The following is a 15,433-nucleotide window of genomic DNA, read 5'->3' on the forward strand; positions in this document are numbered from 1 at the left end:
CCCATTGCTGGATGGGGAGAAGATGGTGAATGACGATGAATGTTCAGAGTTCACGCAGTAGCCCTGTTTCTGCTAAAAAGTGATGAGGGCTTGAAGAGCTCGTAGCTGATGCGCTGGGTTGGCCGGAGGCCCAAGCAGTTGAGGAAGGGCAAGTGCATGAGCCTGTCCCTGTGGCTTCAGGTTGGCGCTGCAGGACGCGTTGCACCTCCTTACACTTGCAGTGGGACACATCAAAAATGCGCGAAGGATTCAACACAAGAACACTGGTTTCACTGTAAGTCATACTCTATAGTTAATTTTATTCTTCTATTAAGACTTTTTTTTTTCAACAACGTAGGACACATTCCCTATGACAATATGAGATTAGTTCCTGTCACCTACATCAACGATGCGGACCTGTCATCTTCGCAGCCATAGAAGGAGGATTGATTGATTGATGTACGATATTGTACGACATACGATTGATATACGATACATTGTACGTGCTACAATGTGAAATAAACTTTCAATTCAAATTCAATTCAATTCAAATATATAAAAAATCGTGATGGAGATGTGAGAATGGGGTCATGCTACTCCAGAACTCGTGAATAGAAAAGAAAGTAGATGTCAAGTAGTCAAAGTAGACAACGTCAAGATGACCAAGAGGCATTAAAAAAGGGGGGAAAAAACCAAGGCGGACTAAGGCTGCAAACACAGTATGTCTCAACAACGACAACAACAACTTCATTTGGGGATTATGAATGGGGAGTTTCATCGCCAGGGACGATGCTCTACCCCATTGCTGATGGTGCCCATGGCTGATTGGTGATGGTGATTGATGATGAGAAACAGTCACTTGTCTTAAATTCATTCGCTTTCTTGTTGTTGTCTCTGTCGCGCCACTAGTTCCTATGTCTTGCGTTAGCACCGCGAAGCAGTTGTGGCTATACGAGCTATGCGGCTATGGCCTGCATCCACCTCGGTGGACCTAACGTATTACTGCAGACAACCTCGTCTTGCGCAATGTTGTTTCCGCAGCTGGGGGTGGTACGTTGCCACATTATCGCGATGACAGTGCTGGATGACGTCTGACCCCTGATGACGACTTCTCGTGGGAAAGCAATGACAACTTCCCTTCGCAGGGACGCCAAACGCAGCGGGAATTAATAAATCTATTTAACTTACACTTTCATTAAATAAGGATTCTCTAGGTTAAGACATGCCACAGACGCAGTTTTGAAGCAACCGTCGGATTAACTGCTTTCACTTTCCGGTACAAACCCAATCCGATGCATTTTTCAACAGTCTCGCAAGTCCTCTGTGTGTTGCCCTTCGAAAAGAAGAGCGACATTTTTTTGAACATAATGTTTCTCGGCCTTCCAGACCTATAGAGTTTCTGACGTAAACATCATACCCCAGCAGATGAATCTTACTCTCAAAATCTCCCTTCCCTCGCAGCAATGACGTCAAGGTTGATAATTGATGTCGATAAAGGCAGATAAAGCGCAAAAGGTGCTGCGAGTCGCCTGCTACCCTTTCTCTCCATATCATTTTTTTTTTTCGTAGTAGTAGTATACCCGCAGGCTGCTGAGAAGATTTTTTTTAACCCCCGAGAGACCGGTTCTCTAGAAAGCCGATCACTCGGCCGATAGGCATCTCCCAGGAAGGAGGAGTTACGTGACTTCCGATGGCTATCGTCCCGTGATGTGACTTAATACGGATGACCTTGGCAGGTTATCCAAAGGGTTCAGGAGGGTGAAAGACAGTCTGGAGTGAGAGGAGTCCCAGTCTCTTGGCTGGGATCGTCGCATTTCTCCCTTGCTCTTTTTCTTATAATAAAAAAATATAGAATAAACGAAGAATTTCTCCTTTCTTCGAGATAGGCCCGATACGCAAATTAACCGTTGGATAAAACTAGCAGTCCACTTGAGCTGCGAGACAGTGGTTCTTGCGGTGGCCATCTGGATTTCGGTCTGCGCTTCACTCTGTATATGTGCGCGGGTTGCCTTCAATAGTAGGTTTGAGCCCAGACGACGCTTGGACGAGATAGTAGATTTCACTTAGGAATTTCTACTTTACGAAAAGGAAGCGTAAGAATGTGGTCCTTGTGGCATCGACTGGCATGTTTAGCGGCGCTGGTTCTCGTCATCGGTGTGAAGTGCGAAACCGGCGACTTGGAGCCCGTCGAACCGGACGATGAAGTGACGACCCTGCGTCCCGAGTCAACCACCCTGGACTTTGAAGAAGCGTTCGATGATATCATGGACCAGCTGAGCAAACGGATCTTACCAATCGCGTCGAAGATAATAGGAGACGAAAATATAACCTCGGATTGTTCGAGGTCTATACTGAAGCTGTTGCTGTCGTTGAAGTCTAAGGCACCATGGGCTCTGAGAAGTAAGTGGGCATTTTTATCTGCTAATGCGTTTTAGTGGTTTGTAAGGTTGTGTGTATTGATCGTTTGAGTATTTATGGGCATTTTATGTGCTGACAGAAATATATGTTTTAAGTTTAGCGTGCTTATAAGAGGCCTCGTTCTGTGAGTTTGTCCAATTCCAACACATAAGTAACGCTTCTGTAAAATTGTGTTACGCTTTTTATTAGATTTTACGTTATTGATATATATATATATATATATATATATATATATGTATACAGATTGCAGAAAATATTTTTGGTGTGTGTATACTGAAGTAGGAAACGAAGATGGTGTAACTTGGTCGCACATGCAATGCAAAATAATGTCAACGAGGAAATCAATTGATTGATTTATTGAGATATAAAAAATCGATACGAGGAAATCAATATTGGAACCCATTGTGTAATATCCATGCACACAATAGGCCGACAGTGCTGTATTGACGGTTAATACTTACATATGATTATAAATTGCACGCTAACAACAACAACAACAACAACAAATACACTGATGATGATGAATGGGAAAATTCGCCTTCTGGGTTGTGGCCCACTACCCCAATGCCGACGGGACTGCATGAGATGTAAAATGGCAATGAGGGGACGAGGGGCGAGAGACGGTAGCAAGGCCGCGCATCAGGATTAAAGAACATAAAGGAGACCGGTGCCTTGCAGAAAATCCGAGAAAATCTGCAGGGCAGCACGGTGTTGCACGCTAGTTAGCAACACGAAAGGCGTTTTCGAAGAGAGCCTTTTTCACGCGTGGTATGCACGATTATTAATTGCAAATTCGTGGCTTTACATTCACAAGACAACTATGACCATGAACGACGCCAGAGTGGTCAGTCTGCGCATTGTTTTTGCCCACCTGAGGGTTCTCGTGCTTCCAAATCTCGATAAGTACACGGCACAAACCGTGTCGAACGTTCGTCCCGGAAAACGGTGGCACCAAGTTGCTGGGGTAATTGGCCGGGTTCGAACCCGCATCCTTGGTGTCAGTATGCGGACGTGCTGCCAACTGATGCACCTCCCGTTCGGAGCAGCATTCCTTCAAAAGGTGTCGTTGGATCGCCGAACCGTTCAACTTGCGGAACTGTGGAGAACACGGAGCACGTGCTGGTCACCTCCCGACGCTTCGGCTCTAGTCGGCGAATACTGAAGAACGCCCTCGCGAAATTTGACAGCCGACCATTTAGTGTTGAGAAGTTACTGGGGAGCTGGCCAAGGCAGCACCAGCAACCTGCGCTGTGTGCACTCACGACCTACCTCAAGGACATACGTGCTGATATAATCTTTTAATTCATTCAGTGCTTCCACATGTCAAGCGTCCTGGAACAGCTGGCCGCACCAGTGCGACCTACGTTTTCATTTTTTTCTTTCTATTTCTGTTCTATTCTATTCTGATGCACCTATCCCGGTCACGCGTGGTACACAGCGAGGAATGTACCTCGCTTAACGTAGGTGCCGTAAATAATGAAATAATGAAACCTCTACGACAACTTCTCTCAGACAGTCTCAACAGTAGGAAAGGGGGACCAAAATATCGGATGTGGATTGATTGATTGATTTGCTATATGATAAATAGATACGATGATAAATACATAAGCGCAAAATATGTCTCTCGCTAAATAAGTCATTTCTATCGTTAATGACTTCAGTTCATGTATGTGGTGAGATTAATTTTGGGTAGTTTTCTTTGTTCCGATTGATTGAAAAATCAAAATATGGAGATATGAGTCCCGACAAAGTCGGTAGAGGCTACTCCGGAACACGTGAATCGAAAAAAAAAAAAAAAAAGACAATAAAAGAAATCTAATCTAATCTTCGTTTGAACATATCTCATTATCGATTTGGCCATTTGACATTGCTGATTTGTGGACGTGAATAACTAATTATAAAAATAAAATAAAAAACAGTTGAACTATGACGATGGATTTATTAATTTATTTATTGGTTGATGAATTGATAAAAGGAAAACAATGAGAGAAGAGCGCGTTCTCCACGTTTTTATTGTTCTATCTAATCTACTCAGATTCAGTCTAATTCCTAACGAAGGGCATACACAAACACTCAAGCTTTGGAACAGCTCCCTGTTCCCACCTCATCCCATCATCATTCATGTTGTAGTTGATTGATTGATGATTGATTGATTTTAAAAGAAAAAAATGGAGATGGTAGTCTCGAGCCACTGTTCCCCACTTTCCCTGCGTTCATATGTTACGATGGTACACTTTGACACGGGGGGGGGGGGGGGGGGATATGTTTATTACAAAAAAAAAAAAAAAAAGAGGCAGGTAAAAAGGAAAGGTCAGCCACAGGAATGGTACATCGCGTGAACTGGTGACTATATAAGTTGAGCTTCTTTTACGACATATAGCAAAATATGGCCGGTTCCGGTGTAGCAGAACCAGTTATGAAAGTCGCATCGGAAAATTACGAAGGAGAAAACAATCCAACTTTCCACACATGGGAAACTACAGCGAATATACCGAGTTGCTTTCATTAAAAATAACGAACGCGAAAGAACGCAAACACCCATCGCCAAGAAATGTCGTTCAATTTTCCTGCAGAGGTCACTCCCAAGGCCTTGCGGAAGCCACTGTCGTTGAGATTAGTTTTAAATAACGCCGTGGATGTTCCGTATAATATTTGCGAACCCCCCGTTAGCACGCATAAAAACAACCTCTCCCAAAAACGAACAACACATAGAGCGACCTTGCGAATGTGGAGGCATTTATAATCTCTAGCGCAGCTGACGCAACATCTGATAAGCTGCTTCCAATGCTAGAGAAGCCGTGTTGTTCTGCTTACTTTGTCTCTACCTAATAGAATTGCAATCAGTTGTGATTCCAAGCTGGCCGTGTGCGTCATGTTTTCTGACTCGCAACGAAAACAAGAGTGTTATTTATATCCGAGTATTGATGATAGTTGAAGATAGTTGCTCCATTAGGTCTTTCGAAAATGTGTCGGTTTCTTTTGAAACATTCTCAGATGAGAAGTTTTATTAAGGAAAAAGACAAGTGGGGTGTTAAGAATCAATTGAGAACTGCAGTTAAAACTTACTCGATTCAAGTTTGAAAATATTTTCTGCCTCTAGCCGCACGTTGTTTTACGCAGGTCTGCCTCCAATAAGCAGATCTAGTAAGGATTTGTGGAGAATTAAATTTTTGCTTATTTATATTTCTTTTATCTTTCTCTCTCTCTCTCTCTTTTGCTACCAGTTGCCTCGTGACCACCCCAAAACGATTCGTCACGGGATACCTCCAGTAGTCACAAACGCAGGGCGCACATGCGCAAAGGCACAATGCCGCGCAAACCCGAACGTTGCCCACACGCCTCATACAGGATGCACCGAACGAGGAAACGTTGCTCTCAGAATTGTTTCACCTGTGACACACTAGCGGGCTGCGCACACAGAGCCCATCTTCCTATACTATACGCTGCGCTGCCCGTAAGCGGACGAGATCCTGTTTGCCATTAGCTTTGCGCAAGAGCACCACCGGCCCGCTAAATGCGAAAGTTCTTCTAGGGCCCCGGAGGAATGCGGCATCCCAACGTCTTGACATTGTAATTAAGTGTAATTGTAACTTCTGACGGACACGGGCTGTGTTTCTCGTCTTTGACTGCGTTGACTCTTTGCGTGTGACGTCACCAGTGTCCCAGTGATGCACGTGCTTCATTGGCTACTACCTGCATGAAGAGCAAATAGATGCTGAGTAGCGGTTCCTCATACCTACGACTAACCTTCTCGCGTATTTTAACTTTACACAACCCCGGAAGACATTTAAAGTAATGCATCAGTATCGCCTATACATGTCGGAATGATATTGATTTTGACCGACTTATCGATTGACACCCGCTACTCGAAAAGGGGAAAATCCGTGGAAGAAGCCGCCGAACAAGTCGATTGAAGAAGTCCCAGAACAAGAGCCGCCGATATTCCGAACCGAGGCGACAGCTAGAAAAATATCGGAGACCCCGGACCTGGGGCTTCTGCTTCAATCGTCACACATGTTAATAGATACCCATGGAAAGATTTTACACGCATATTTTATTGCTTCGTTTTAGTGATCATCTTTCATTTTTTTCTGGCACTGTTACCTACTGGCGCTATTGCCTGTGGTACTATTACGTGCACATCTCACAGGCAGGTTGAACCTGTAAGAGGCGCACGTGGGCCACGTCCATGATTCTGCACCACAGTTAGCTATACAGGGCATTTTTTTCTTCATACCATGTGCTGGTCACTGGGTATTACAGATGTCCGTACAAGAATCCCAAATTCCCATCTCGCACCCACACCGACCCCTATATTCTCAACAGCACCTTCACCGTCGGAACACCCTCCGTTGCCGTCTACTCCAGATTGGATGTAATGACTTTTCCTTTGTCACTCTCCTTGTCCCCGTCCTGCACCCTAACCAGTGGGCTGTCACTGCCGTTCTCCTCCGTTTTCTCAGAGTCTCAGGACTCATGAACTGCATGCGACTTTGCCACGTTGTCATAGTGTCTCTTTTTTTCTCACATTTTTTTTCTTCTTTTTCGTTTTTTGTTTTGTTTTTCTATACTCCTTCTTCTTTGGAATAGCAAGCCGGCTCTTTGCTTGGCTAGCCTTTCATTTTATTTCTTAAATAAACATACCCCCCCTTCTCGCGATTAATTAACTCTCCTCTTCCGCGGAGCATGCAGCCTTTTAACGTCACGCATATATGTATAAACACGATCCTTAACAATGATATCTAAAGCCCCAATGCTCAGGATATTCCCGTGTGCACCCTATCATTACAACTTTTATCAGTAGTGCGTGACTACGCTTTAAAAAAAAAAAGTGAGAAATATCAGCCTCAATCACCCTCCGTTACGTAACGCGAAGACGATCTCAAGGGCAAACGTATACTAGGAGTACAGTTGCTTTGGCATTCGTAACAGTTCGAGTCAGGGTATGTAGCAAGCAAAGAATAGTTATTATCCGATAAAGAAAGTTGCATAGAGGGGAAGATAGCATCTACGGCTGGTGCACCCCGCGCTCATACGGGGTACGGAGTGGCGATGACGCAAATTGGCAACTGACCACACATCAGCCTTCGGACTCTCTTTAAAAAACATGGCGATGGCCTTGTGGATATGATCTCGGGCGGTCGTGTCATATTAAGATACACCCGACTGTCTATAATAAGTTCGACTAACACTGTGAAATATTTATAGCTTGACTAACGTTCGTGGAATTAAGGTCACTATACGGAATACTAGTTTTTTTTTTTTTTTCTCTCTTCTTTTTCTTGAGTCAACGACTACCAGAAACGTCCCCGTACCAAGTCCGCGTTATTAAATTCCTGCATGCATTACACGTAAGTCAATGGCCTGAACGACCCGACATACAGTAAATGAAAGTAACATGTAAAAATTCAAATAGTAAGTTTGCATGGAAGGTATACCCAAAGAAATAGATCTCATATTTAATTGGACAGAGACGCGGTGACCATATGGGGCACGATACAAATATTTAGTCATGTGTTTCCCTTAAAGAAAAAGAAAAAAACAGATGTCATAATTTAATTCATTCATTCGCTCATTGAGTCTTTTATTTCCCGTTCCCACAAACAGCATAAATAATGGTTCAGACGTGAATATTGGCATAAAAACAGAACACACAGGACCCAGAACAAACGGTGCCTGAAGAATATTAATCATTGTGTTAATAGTGCCTACATGGGTACATGTCAACAGGACTGCGAGTTGAACCCTAGCTGTTCTTTGTTATGCCTCTCTATTATCTTGCAGTTGCATTTGTTCTGTTTTTCTACTTTCTTTTCTATTCGCGTGTTCCGGAGTAGCCTGTCATCTCAATCTCTGTTATTTTTCAATCAATCGAATGTCAGTTGCAGATAGATCGTCTCATATTTTGACGTGCATCACAAACAGAATTCACATAGCAAATTACACGGAGGAAGGGTGAGAAGCTCCTGCATCTTCTAGGAGGGTGGTGGTGCAAGTGGTGGTGATGGTGATGATGATGATGGTGACGATGACGATGACGATGACGATGATGATGATGATGATGATAGGAGAAAAAAGGAAAGGAAGATGTGTTCCCCCTCACCGCGGGACAAGCGAGTTGGGTATGATCCACAGAATTCGTGACCGGAACAAGATGACACATACAACGCAGCAGGTGATTGTGTTGTATGCGTCGTCGGCTTTCCACATCACGGCATGTACTCCGTGGGTCATGCCTCTTGCTGCACAGATTCGTCAACGCATTCCAGAGTGCACGGCCAGAGGTGTCCTGCGGGTAGCCTGCCTTGCACTTGACTGCCACCTCTGGCCCTGGTAGTTCGCACGTATCGTACACTTCTTCGAGAAGTTGCGCAACCGAGACGACGACCGCGTAAATATGATACCGCGCAGATTATGCACCTGGCCTTCGCGGTGCGAAAAATACACAGCGCCGATAAGTATCTGTGCTCGTCAAGATACTTCACCTTGGAAGCGCACGAGAGAGTTATTTTTTTTCGGGTGGTGATTATTTGCCCGCTTGCAACCCGCAGAAAAAAGTCAATTAAGATGCCTCTAGCGTGTGTACTTGTTTACTGCCTCGAACAGTCATGCGTAGGGGTAGGGTGGGAGTTGACCGGCCGCTAATATCGAAAGAACGCATTAGGCATTAACAATGCAGCGAAGGTCGCTCATGATGATAATGGGTATTTGGGCTTCTACGGCAACGATAGGAATGAGCGATGCGCAACAGTTAGTTGGTGATCCCGCCAAGGATTCGAACCGGCGACCTGGAGATCGGTAAGCAGACATAATGCCAACTGATCTTTTCTCTTGCCAACTGTAATCATTTTATAATGCCATACAGCTTGTGTACAGTCTCAGTGTTGTATTTCTTGGCCACCAACTCATCCACCGAGGGCATTTCAACAATAAAATACTGAATCTAGTACAGTGCCGCTAATCTTGGTAACTCAAAGGTAAACAACTACAGATATAAATAAGTGGAACAAGAATTCGCTTTTATCCTTCCTACCATGAGGCCGTTCGGCACACGCAAAACCCAACTGGAGACATCACGGCGAAGAAGACAACTCAGATAACAGAATATAACGCATCAGAAATAATTTACGAGAAACACGGGCTCTTTTGTTTGAGCTGTCCTCAAAGGGCACAAGTTTCACGACACTTACAGGTGAGAATACGCTCCCAAAAAAGCATTCCAGACAAATTACTCTTCCTGAAATATTGTATAGGTGCGCCAAAGTTGTGGTTTCGACATCGTCTGTGTTTGAATTTCGTGCCGTCTATTGGCCGATCGTAGCGGGATATTAGTGAGTTTTAGCGCATCGTACGCTATCGCCATTGCGTGCGTAAGGGATAGCGTGGTGGCTCTGCACGCTGCGCGATGCTCGCGTTATCTTTTGCGCGTGCGAAGAGTCACCAACGCTGTCCCTTACGTACGTAATGGCGATAGCGTACGATGTCTCCTATTTCTTAATTTTTTTTAACCCAAACGTACAACGGCGGTATGGTCGAGCGGGTTAAAGCGAGCGCTCGTTGGTGGTAGCCAAGGTCGTGCTGAAGACTGGGAGGTAGTGGGTTCGAATCCTACATTGGCTGTGCTGTCTGAGGCTTGCCCTGGGTTTTCTCTCAGACTTTCCAAACAAATGTCAGCCCAGGACGCATCCTAACACTCTACTCCTTCCTGCTGTACTCTGTCCACGTCTCTACGCTGCTCGCAGCCACAGTTGCTTCGCGGCGCTAACACAAGACTTCCATGCGATTGTGCTTTCGTACGTGATATTGGCCACACGTATGCGGGAATAGACTTCAGCGTTTACTTTTGACGGCGACTCCCTGTTGTGTTTCTACCGGCTGGGGATCAACAGAACTGCGTATTAGTGACCTTGGGTTGACTATGGTTGTCTATCCAGGGTCAGCGCTTCTTCCGTGCGCCGGGTACCGTCTGGCAGACCGTTTGGACGCACCACCGCGTATTAGAGCTGTAGCTTATGCCCACTTCAGGCGTCTGACTGTACAGCCTTGAGTTATGAGGAATGAGATTATATATATATATATATATATATATATACATGTATATAAAGCCATCTATTTATAGATCTCACTTCTACATTTATGAGGTCATGCTCACCGTCAGTACCATGCATACCTAACAGAAAGAATCTCATTGGCATCTGGAAAGATGCCATCTAAGCATGGGACTAACAGCGCAATATCCTGTCTACTCTTATAAGGCAGCATTCATTGGTCCGCATCCAAGTCCTTTGTGAGACGGTGGGGAATGCAGACAAAAAAGGTGTAACCTGAAAGGAGCAGTGAAAGACCCTTCAATAAATGTTTCGTTTTTGGCTTCGGCGGATTGTGCAACAAATAACACGCACTCTTACGCAAGGACTGTGACCATTGCTGACCTTTAGCGCGCTCGCGCGCGAGACCTGTGATTTGCACACCCTTTAGGAACCCCTCAACTCTTTCAGAGAACAGTTGGAATATGGCAGTCGTCGAAAAAGCCAGACAGCGGCGGAATTTGAACCACGGACCTCTCGATTACCTGTCGAGCGCGTGACCAGTAGACGATTTTAAAAACATGTGCGCGCCATCAAGCGCGCAGCGCAAAGCAGCATGGGAACTTTGAGGGACACTGCTCTGTCGTCTGCTTCGCTTCTGTTATGGTTTACCCCTGCTGACGCTGCTGCTGCGCACACCGGGAATGTTGTTGTTCTTCTTCTACCTCCGCCTCTGGGGTCGGATTCACAAAGAGCTCGTGCGGCGGAATCTGTCGTAACTCCGTCGTACGGGAAAGTTACGACGAACTGTAGATTCACGAAGGGCGCGCGTCGCAAAATCTTCGCAGCTTACGGCGGAATCCTGCGAGAGCTCCCGAGCAGTCTTACGAAGAAAGATGGCGGCGTTATTTGGCAGCGGTGGATTTGGAGACGGCAAACAAAGACTCCGTAATACGCGCCAACGCATTGCACTTTGCCACAGAACCTTCGAGACCATCCCCGAAGTGACGTTGAGGCACTTTTTTGCTTGGTAACCTTCAACAAATGCTTCAACTTTGTGCTCCGTAAAATCGGGTCGCACGGATTTTTCGAGCATCCCCTACACCCCGCTAAGACACCCCCAACGCCCCTTCAAATTGTCTGCAAGAAAGGCAAAAGAAGCCATAAAAGCTGCAAAACTGAGTGCCACACTCCGCTTACAAAACATCCTCACCCACGCCCTCCCCGAGACGAACATACTGGGAATATATTTGCTGTGTCATCGAACGCGTTTCGCCTATGATTGCATGGCATCCATTATGGCTACCGAAAGACCGAGAGCACGTGCAGTAACAAAACATTTGGGGACGAACAACTTCGTCTTCTTCTAATGGGACGACTCTTATTTATGCGATTACAAATTTTCGTCATCGTTACCATAGCGAAAACATAGTCTCGCACCATTTGGGTGTTTCTCTCCGAGGTACACGTGACAGGAAGCGAGCAACTTCCTCTTCCTCGTCAAAGGGGGTACCCTCTCCACTACGATAGCTTTGTGAATGGCGCTTACGACGCCGTCGTACGCGCGTCGCAGGCTACGACGTCTTAGCGCATATTAGCGTAACTTACGATCGCGTTTGTGAATCCGACCCCTGGCCGTCTCGTAATACCCTATTACGTAATGTAATCTCGTAATACGCTCTAAGTTCCCATGAGCCCTTGCGTGTCACAAGTGGCGCTTGCTTTTGTAAAAAAAAGGTCTATTACGTCACGCCAGGAGATCGGGCCGGGCCTCCGAGGTCACGGCGCCGCGCTTTTGGCTTGTTTTGAGGCCGCTTTTGTACATAACGGGGACAAGACACCGCTCAGCAAAAAGAAAAGGGAAAGAAAGAAACGGAAATGCATGGTGGCTTCTGATGCACTGCTTGATAAATGAAGGAGCGTTTCAAGCAATGCAAAGTGTCATTTAGACGAGTCTTCAAATGATTATTAGTATATAGGGCCCCGAAATCTAGGCTACAAGACAGCTTCGAAAAGACAGGCAGTCAGAATGTCAGCTGGTGACGGCCTGTTAACGATTGCGGTAGAAAAAGCCGCGTGTCACCAACGTTTCGTTTTCCTTTGCTAAATTTTTATCCCACTGGTCTTCAACGTAGTCCGCGTTGTCGTTGAGCTAAAATGAGAAATTTCTTTATCTTACAGTGGCTGACGCCAATGGACGTCCACCGCCTGGACTGTTGTTCGGTACTACGGGATCGTACGGGGATTTCGACGAGTGCGTCAGCGTTGTAGCGAAGCCTCCAAACTTCGTCGGCAAATACTGCAGTCTTTTGCTTGAGTTGCCTCCAAAGTTTGCCAAATCTACAGCTGAGATATTCCAGAAGGATGGATACTTTGTGGTAAGGGACCATGTCTTGTACACCAAATCACGTCGTTCGTGTGCGTTACATTACGATGCGGCACAATACTAAGAGCAGCACTAATACTAATTCAACACTACTAAGAGTACTATGAGAATACTAAGTTTAAGGCGCAGAACAACAGACAACCCTCAGCGGTAATCAACACGACAGAGAGAGATACCCGACCCTTAATGATGGAAATGTATCGTGTACACCATCGCCGCAGAAACTCTTGTCTCTCCAAGAAACATCAGTTATGTCTCCAAATGAACGATGAGCATGTTTATATGTAGAGACATGAGGAGCGGGTACTGAATTCGCTGGCGCCTACCTTGAGCCCTAGTTCTACATCTATTACGCCACAAGACGTACCCGGCCATGGCAGACTGCAAACGTGGCACAGCACGAGGCGGTCCAAGGAAAGTTATTAATAATGATAGGCGTCACATCATCCAGAAAGGGAACTACCTATGGACGTAAATCCCTTAACAAGTGTCACTGTTCTCTACATGCTCACGTGCTGGAAAACAGTTCCTCCTTGGGAATACTGTGCACGCATATTATGTCAACAATCTAGAACACAAGTGGTGTCGCTTCAGAGATGTGTAAGGTCTTAGTTCGATGACTATAGGCACATGATTTGCGTCATGCCTTGGACACGGCGAAAACGACTGGAGAAAGACAACATCTGGCGTAAATTAACACTTCGAGCCTCTGTACAGGTGTGCGTCCAAAGTGCGCACGAAGACCTGCACGAATGGCCTGGACGTAAACCGCGCAACACGGCAGCGGCAAATTAACCTGGAAGTCAGTTAATTTCCGTAATTAGATCAAAGAGTGATATTAAACGGTAGGAGCAGCTTATTTATTTACACGTGGTAACAAGACTTTCGTGCACGAGGCTGCACTTCTTCAGGTTACAAAAATATGAACATGGTACAGGAACATATATACAGGTGACGAAGGAGTTTTCGTATGAGAGGGTAACAAGGTGATGGAAAGGATGTAAATGCAGGTAAAAATGAACAGAACATAAATACAAACGAAGGGGTACCAGAAGCGTAACATAACGCGATTCCAACGACTTTTACACGGGAAGCGAGAACGCATGTATAGGTGACGCTCCAGGAATTAAGGATAAAAAGGGGGGTTATGGCGACGGAATGAGGACACAGGTGCGGAGCACAAAGGTGACAACCGTAATTAGCTAAAAGACAACTGCCTTCACTCGGTCCGGCAAACCGGCAGAGGTTCTACGAACTTCACACTTCACTTCACGGTGAACCATTCACTAGACGGCAAGCCAAATAAATGGCTCCCGAATAGTTTTCCGCAGAGCATACGCAAATGGATCAGAGATATATATTAGTGCGCTATATAGATAAGTGCGCTTATAAAGAATAGGGCGCTTTGGGGCTCCAAAGAAATTTGGAGTCGCCTCGGCGCATCGCGCAAAACACTGTTTGGGCATCGCAGATCCTGGGCATACTCAGTGACGTCCCTTTATATTCTTTGGTGCCCCTAGTGCGCATGTGTACTCTTCTGAAACTGCTGAATAGGACTACTGAATGGATGGAACACTTCTCGCTGGTTACATGCTTCTTAAGTGCTCTCCCGAAAGTCGTAGCAAACGGACGAGGGAGTTTACCTCTGCTCAGTGGACTCTCCATCCAGTGCACGATTCCTAAACTTCGCTCCCTTCACTTTTACAGGGAAGGAGATCTCCAGAGTTCTTCCATGCGAAGCGTGATGGTTACTACAAGGGACAACGTTTCGGTATCTGCATGCCTTCTGTCTGTACCATACCTGACATTGAACGTATGATGGAAATGAGTGAGTACACCTTGGGTGTTTCCCATACTTACTCGCCTGTTGCCTACTTGCTTGACCCACACGACGGGCGTTTTGCCTCCTTTAGCATTACTGAGGTGCAGTCCTCACAATTCGCTTCCTAGTTCCAGGCTACCCCGTGCATTATAAAATGTGACCTACCATGCTTACAACGCGCGCCGCGTCTGGCCATTTTCTTCTAAATATAAGGTGTGGCCAATTCCGCAACACTATTTGAAGGTCCAACACTCCTGGGGTCGAAAAATCATTGCCTTTGTGCGTTGCCGCTGCTTCTCGTGTCTTTCTTCCTCTTCCTTGACCTCGTATTTTTATTGAACTTACAGCTATTGGAAAGTATGGCTTCTCGTACTTCATCTCTGGGTGTGACTGGGTGGACAACCCAGACAGGAACTGGACTGGAATTCGTATTGCGATGGCGTAAGTGTATCACAGCTTCAACGACTATACAATTGAGCTCAACTTGAAGTCATCAATACAGTCTCAGAAATACTGAGACTGATGTAGCTGCCCCTCTCGGAACGAACATTGATATTTCGCGCATCCAAGACACATTTCATCATCTGTTGTTTTCTGTCAGCTTAACTCAGATGTGCTGTTCATAAAGTAGTCTACGTATTCTAAAATCGCTTAGGCTTTACACACCACGAATGAATCTGCAATGTATCTCCAAGAACGTCATTTCTGGCGTAAACTATCAGTACTAACAGCTCTTACAAGGAAAAATTTATCTGAAAACATAGCTCTACTTAATGAGCCATTAAGCAACGTTCGGTGACG

General features: G+C 45.5%; 1 protein-coding gene across 1 annotated transcript in view; it reads left to right on the forward strand.

Moving 5' to 3' along the window:
• LOC135368482 (nose resistant to fluoxetine protein 6-like) overlaps nucleotides 1-15,433 on the forward strand; it is a 35,213-nt gene that overhangs the window by 12,198 nt on the left and 7,582 nt on the right. Inside the window, exons 2-5 of the mRNA XM_064601813.1 lie at nucleotides 2,068-2,379; nucleotides 12,606-12,802; nucleotides 14,518-14,638; nucleotides 14,980-15,073. Of these exons, the coding sequence (XP_064457883.1) occupies nucleotides 2,079-2,379; nucleotides 12,606-12,802; nucleotides 14,518-14,638; nucleotides 14,980-15,073 (713 nt within the window). The 5' untranslated portion in view covers nucleotides 2,068-2,078. The remainder of the gene's footprint in view (nucleotides 1-2,067; nucleotides 2,380-12,605; nucleotides 12,803-14,517; nucleotides 14,639-14,979; nucleotides 15,074-15,433) is intronic.

This window comes from Ornithodoros turicata, chromosome 9 (genome assembly GCF_037126465.1).
Source record: "Ornithodoros turicata isolate Travis chromosome 9, ASM3712646v1, whole genome shotgun sequence".
NCBI classification, from domain to species: Eukaryota; Metazoa; Arthropoda; class Arachnida; order Ixodida; family Argasidae; genus Ornithodoros; species Ornithodoros turicata.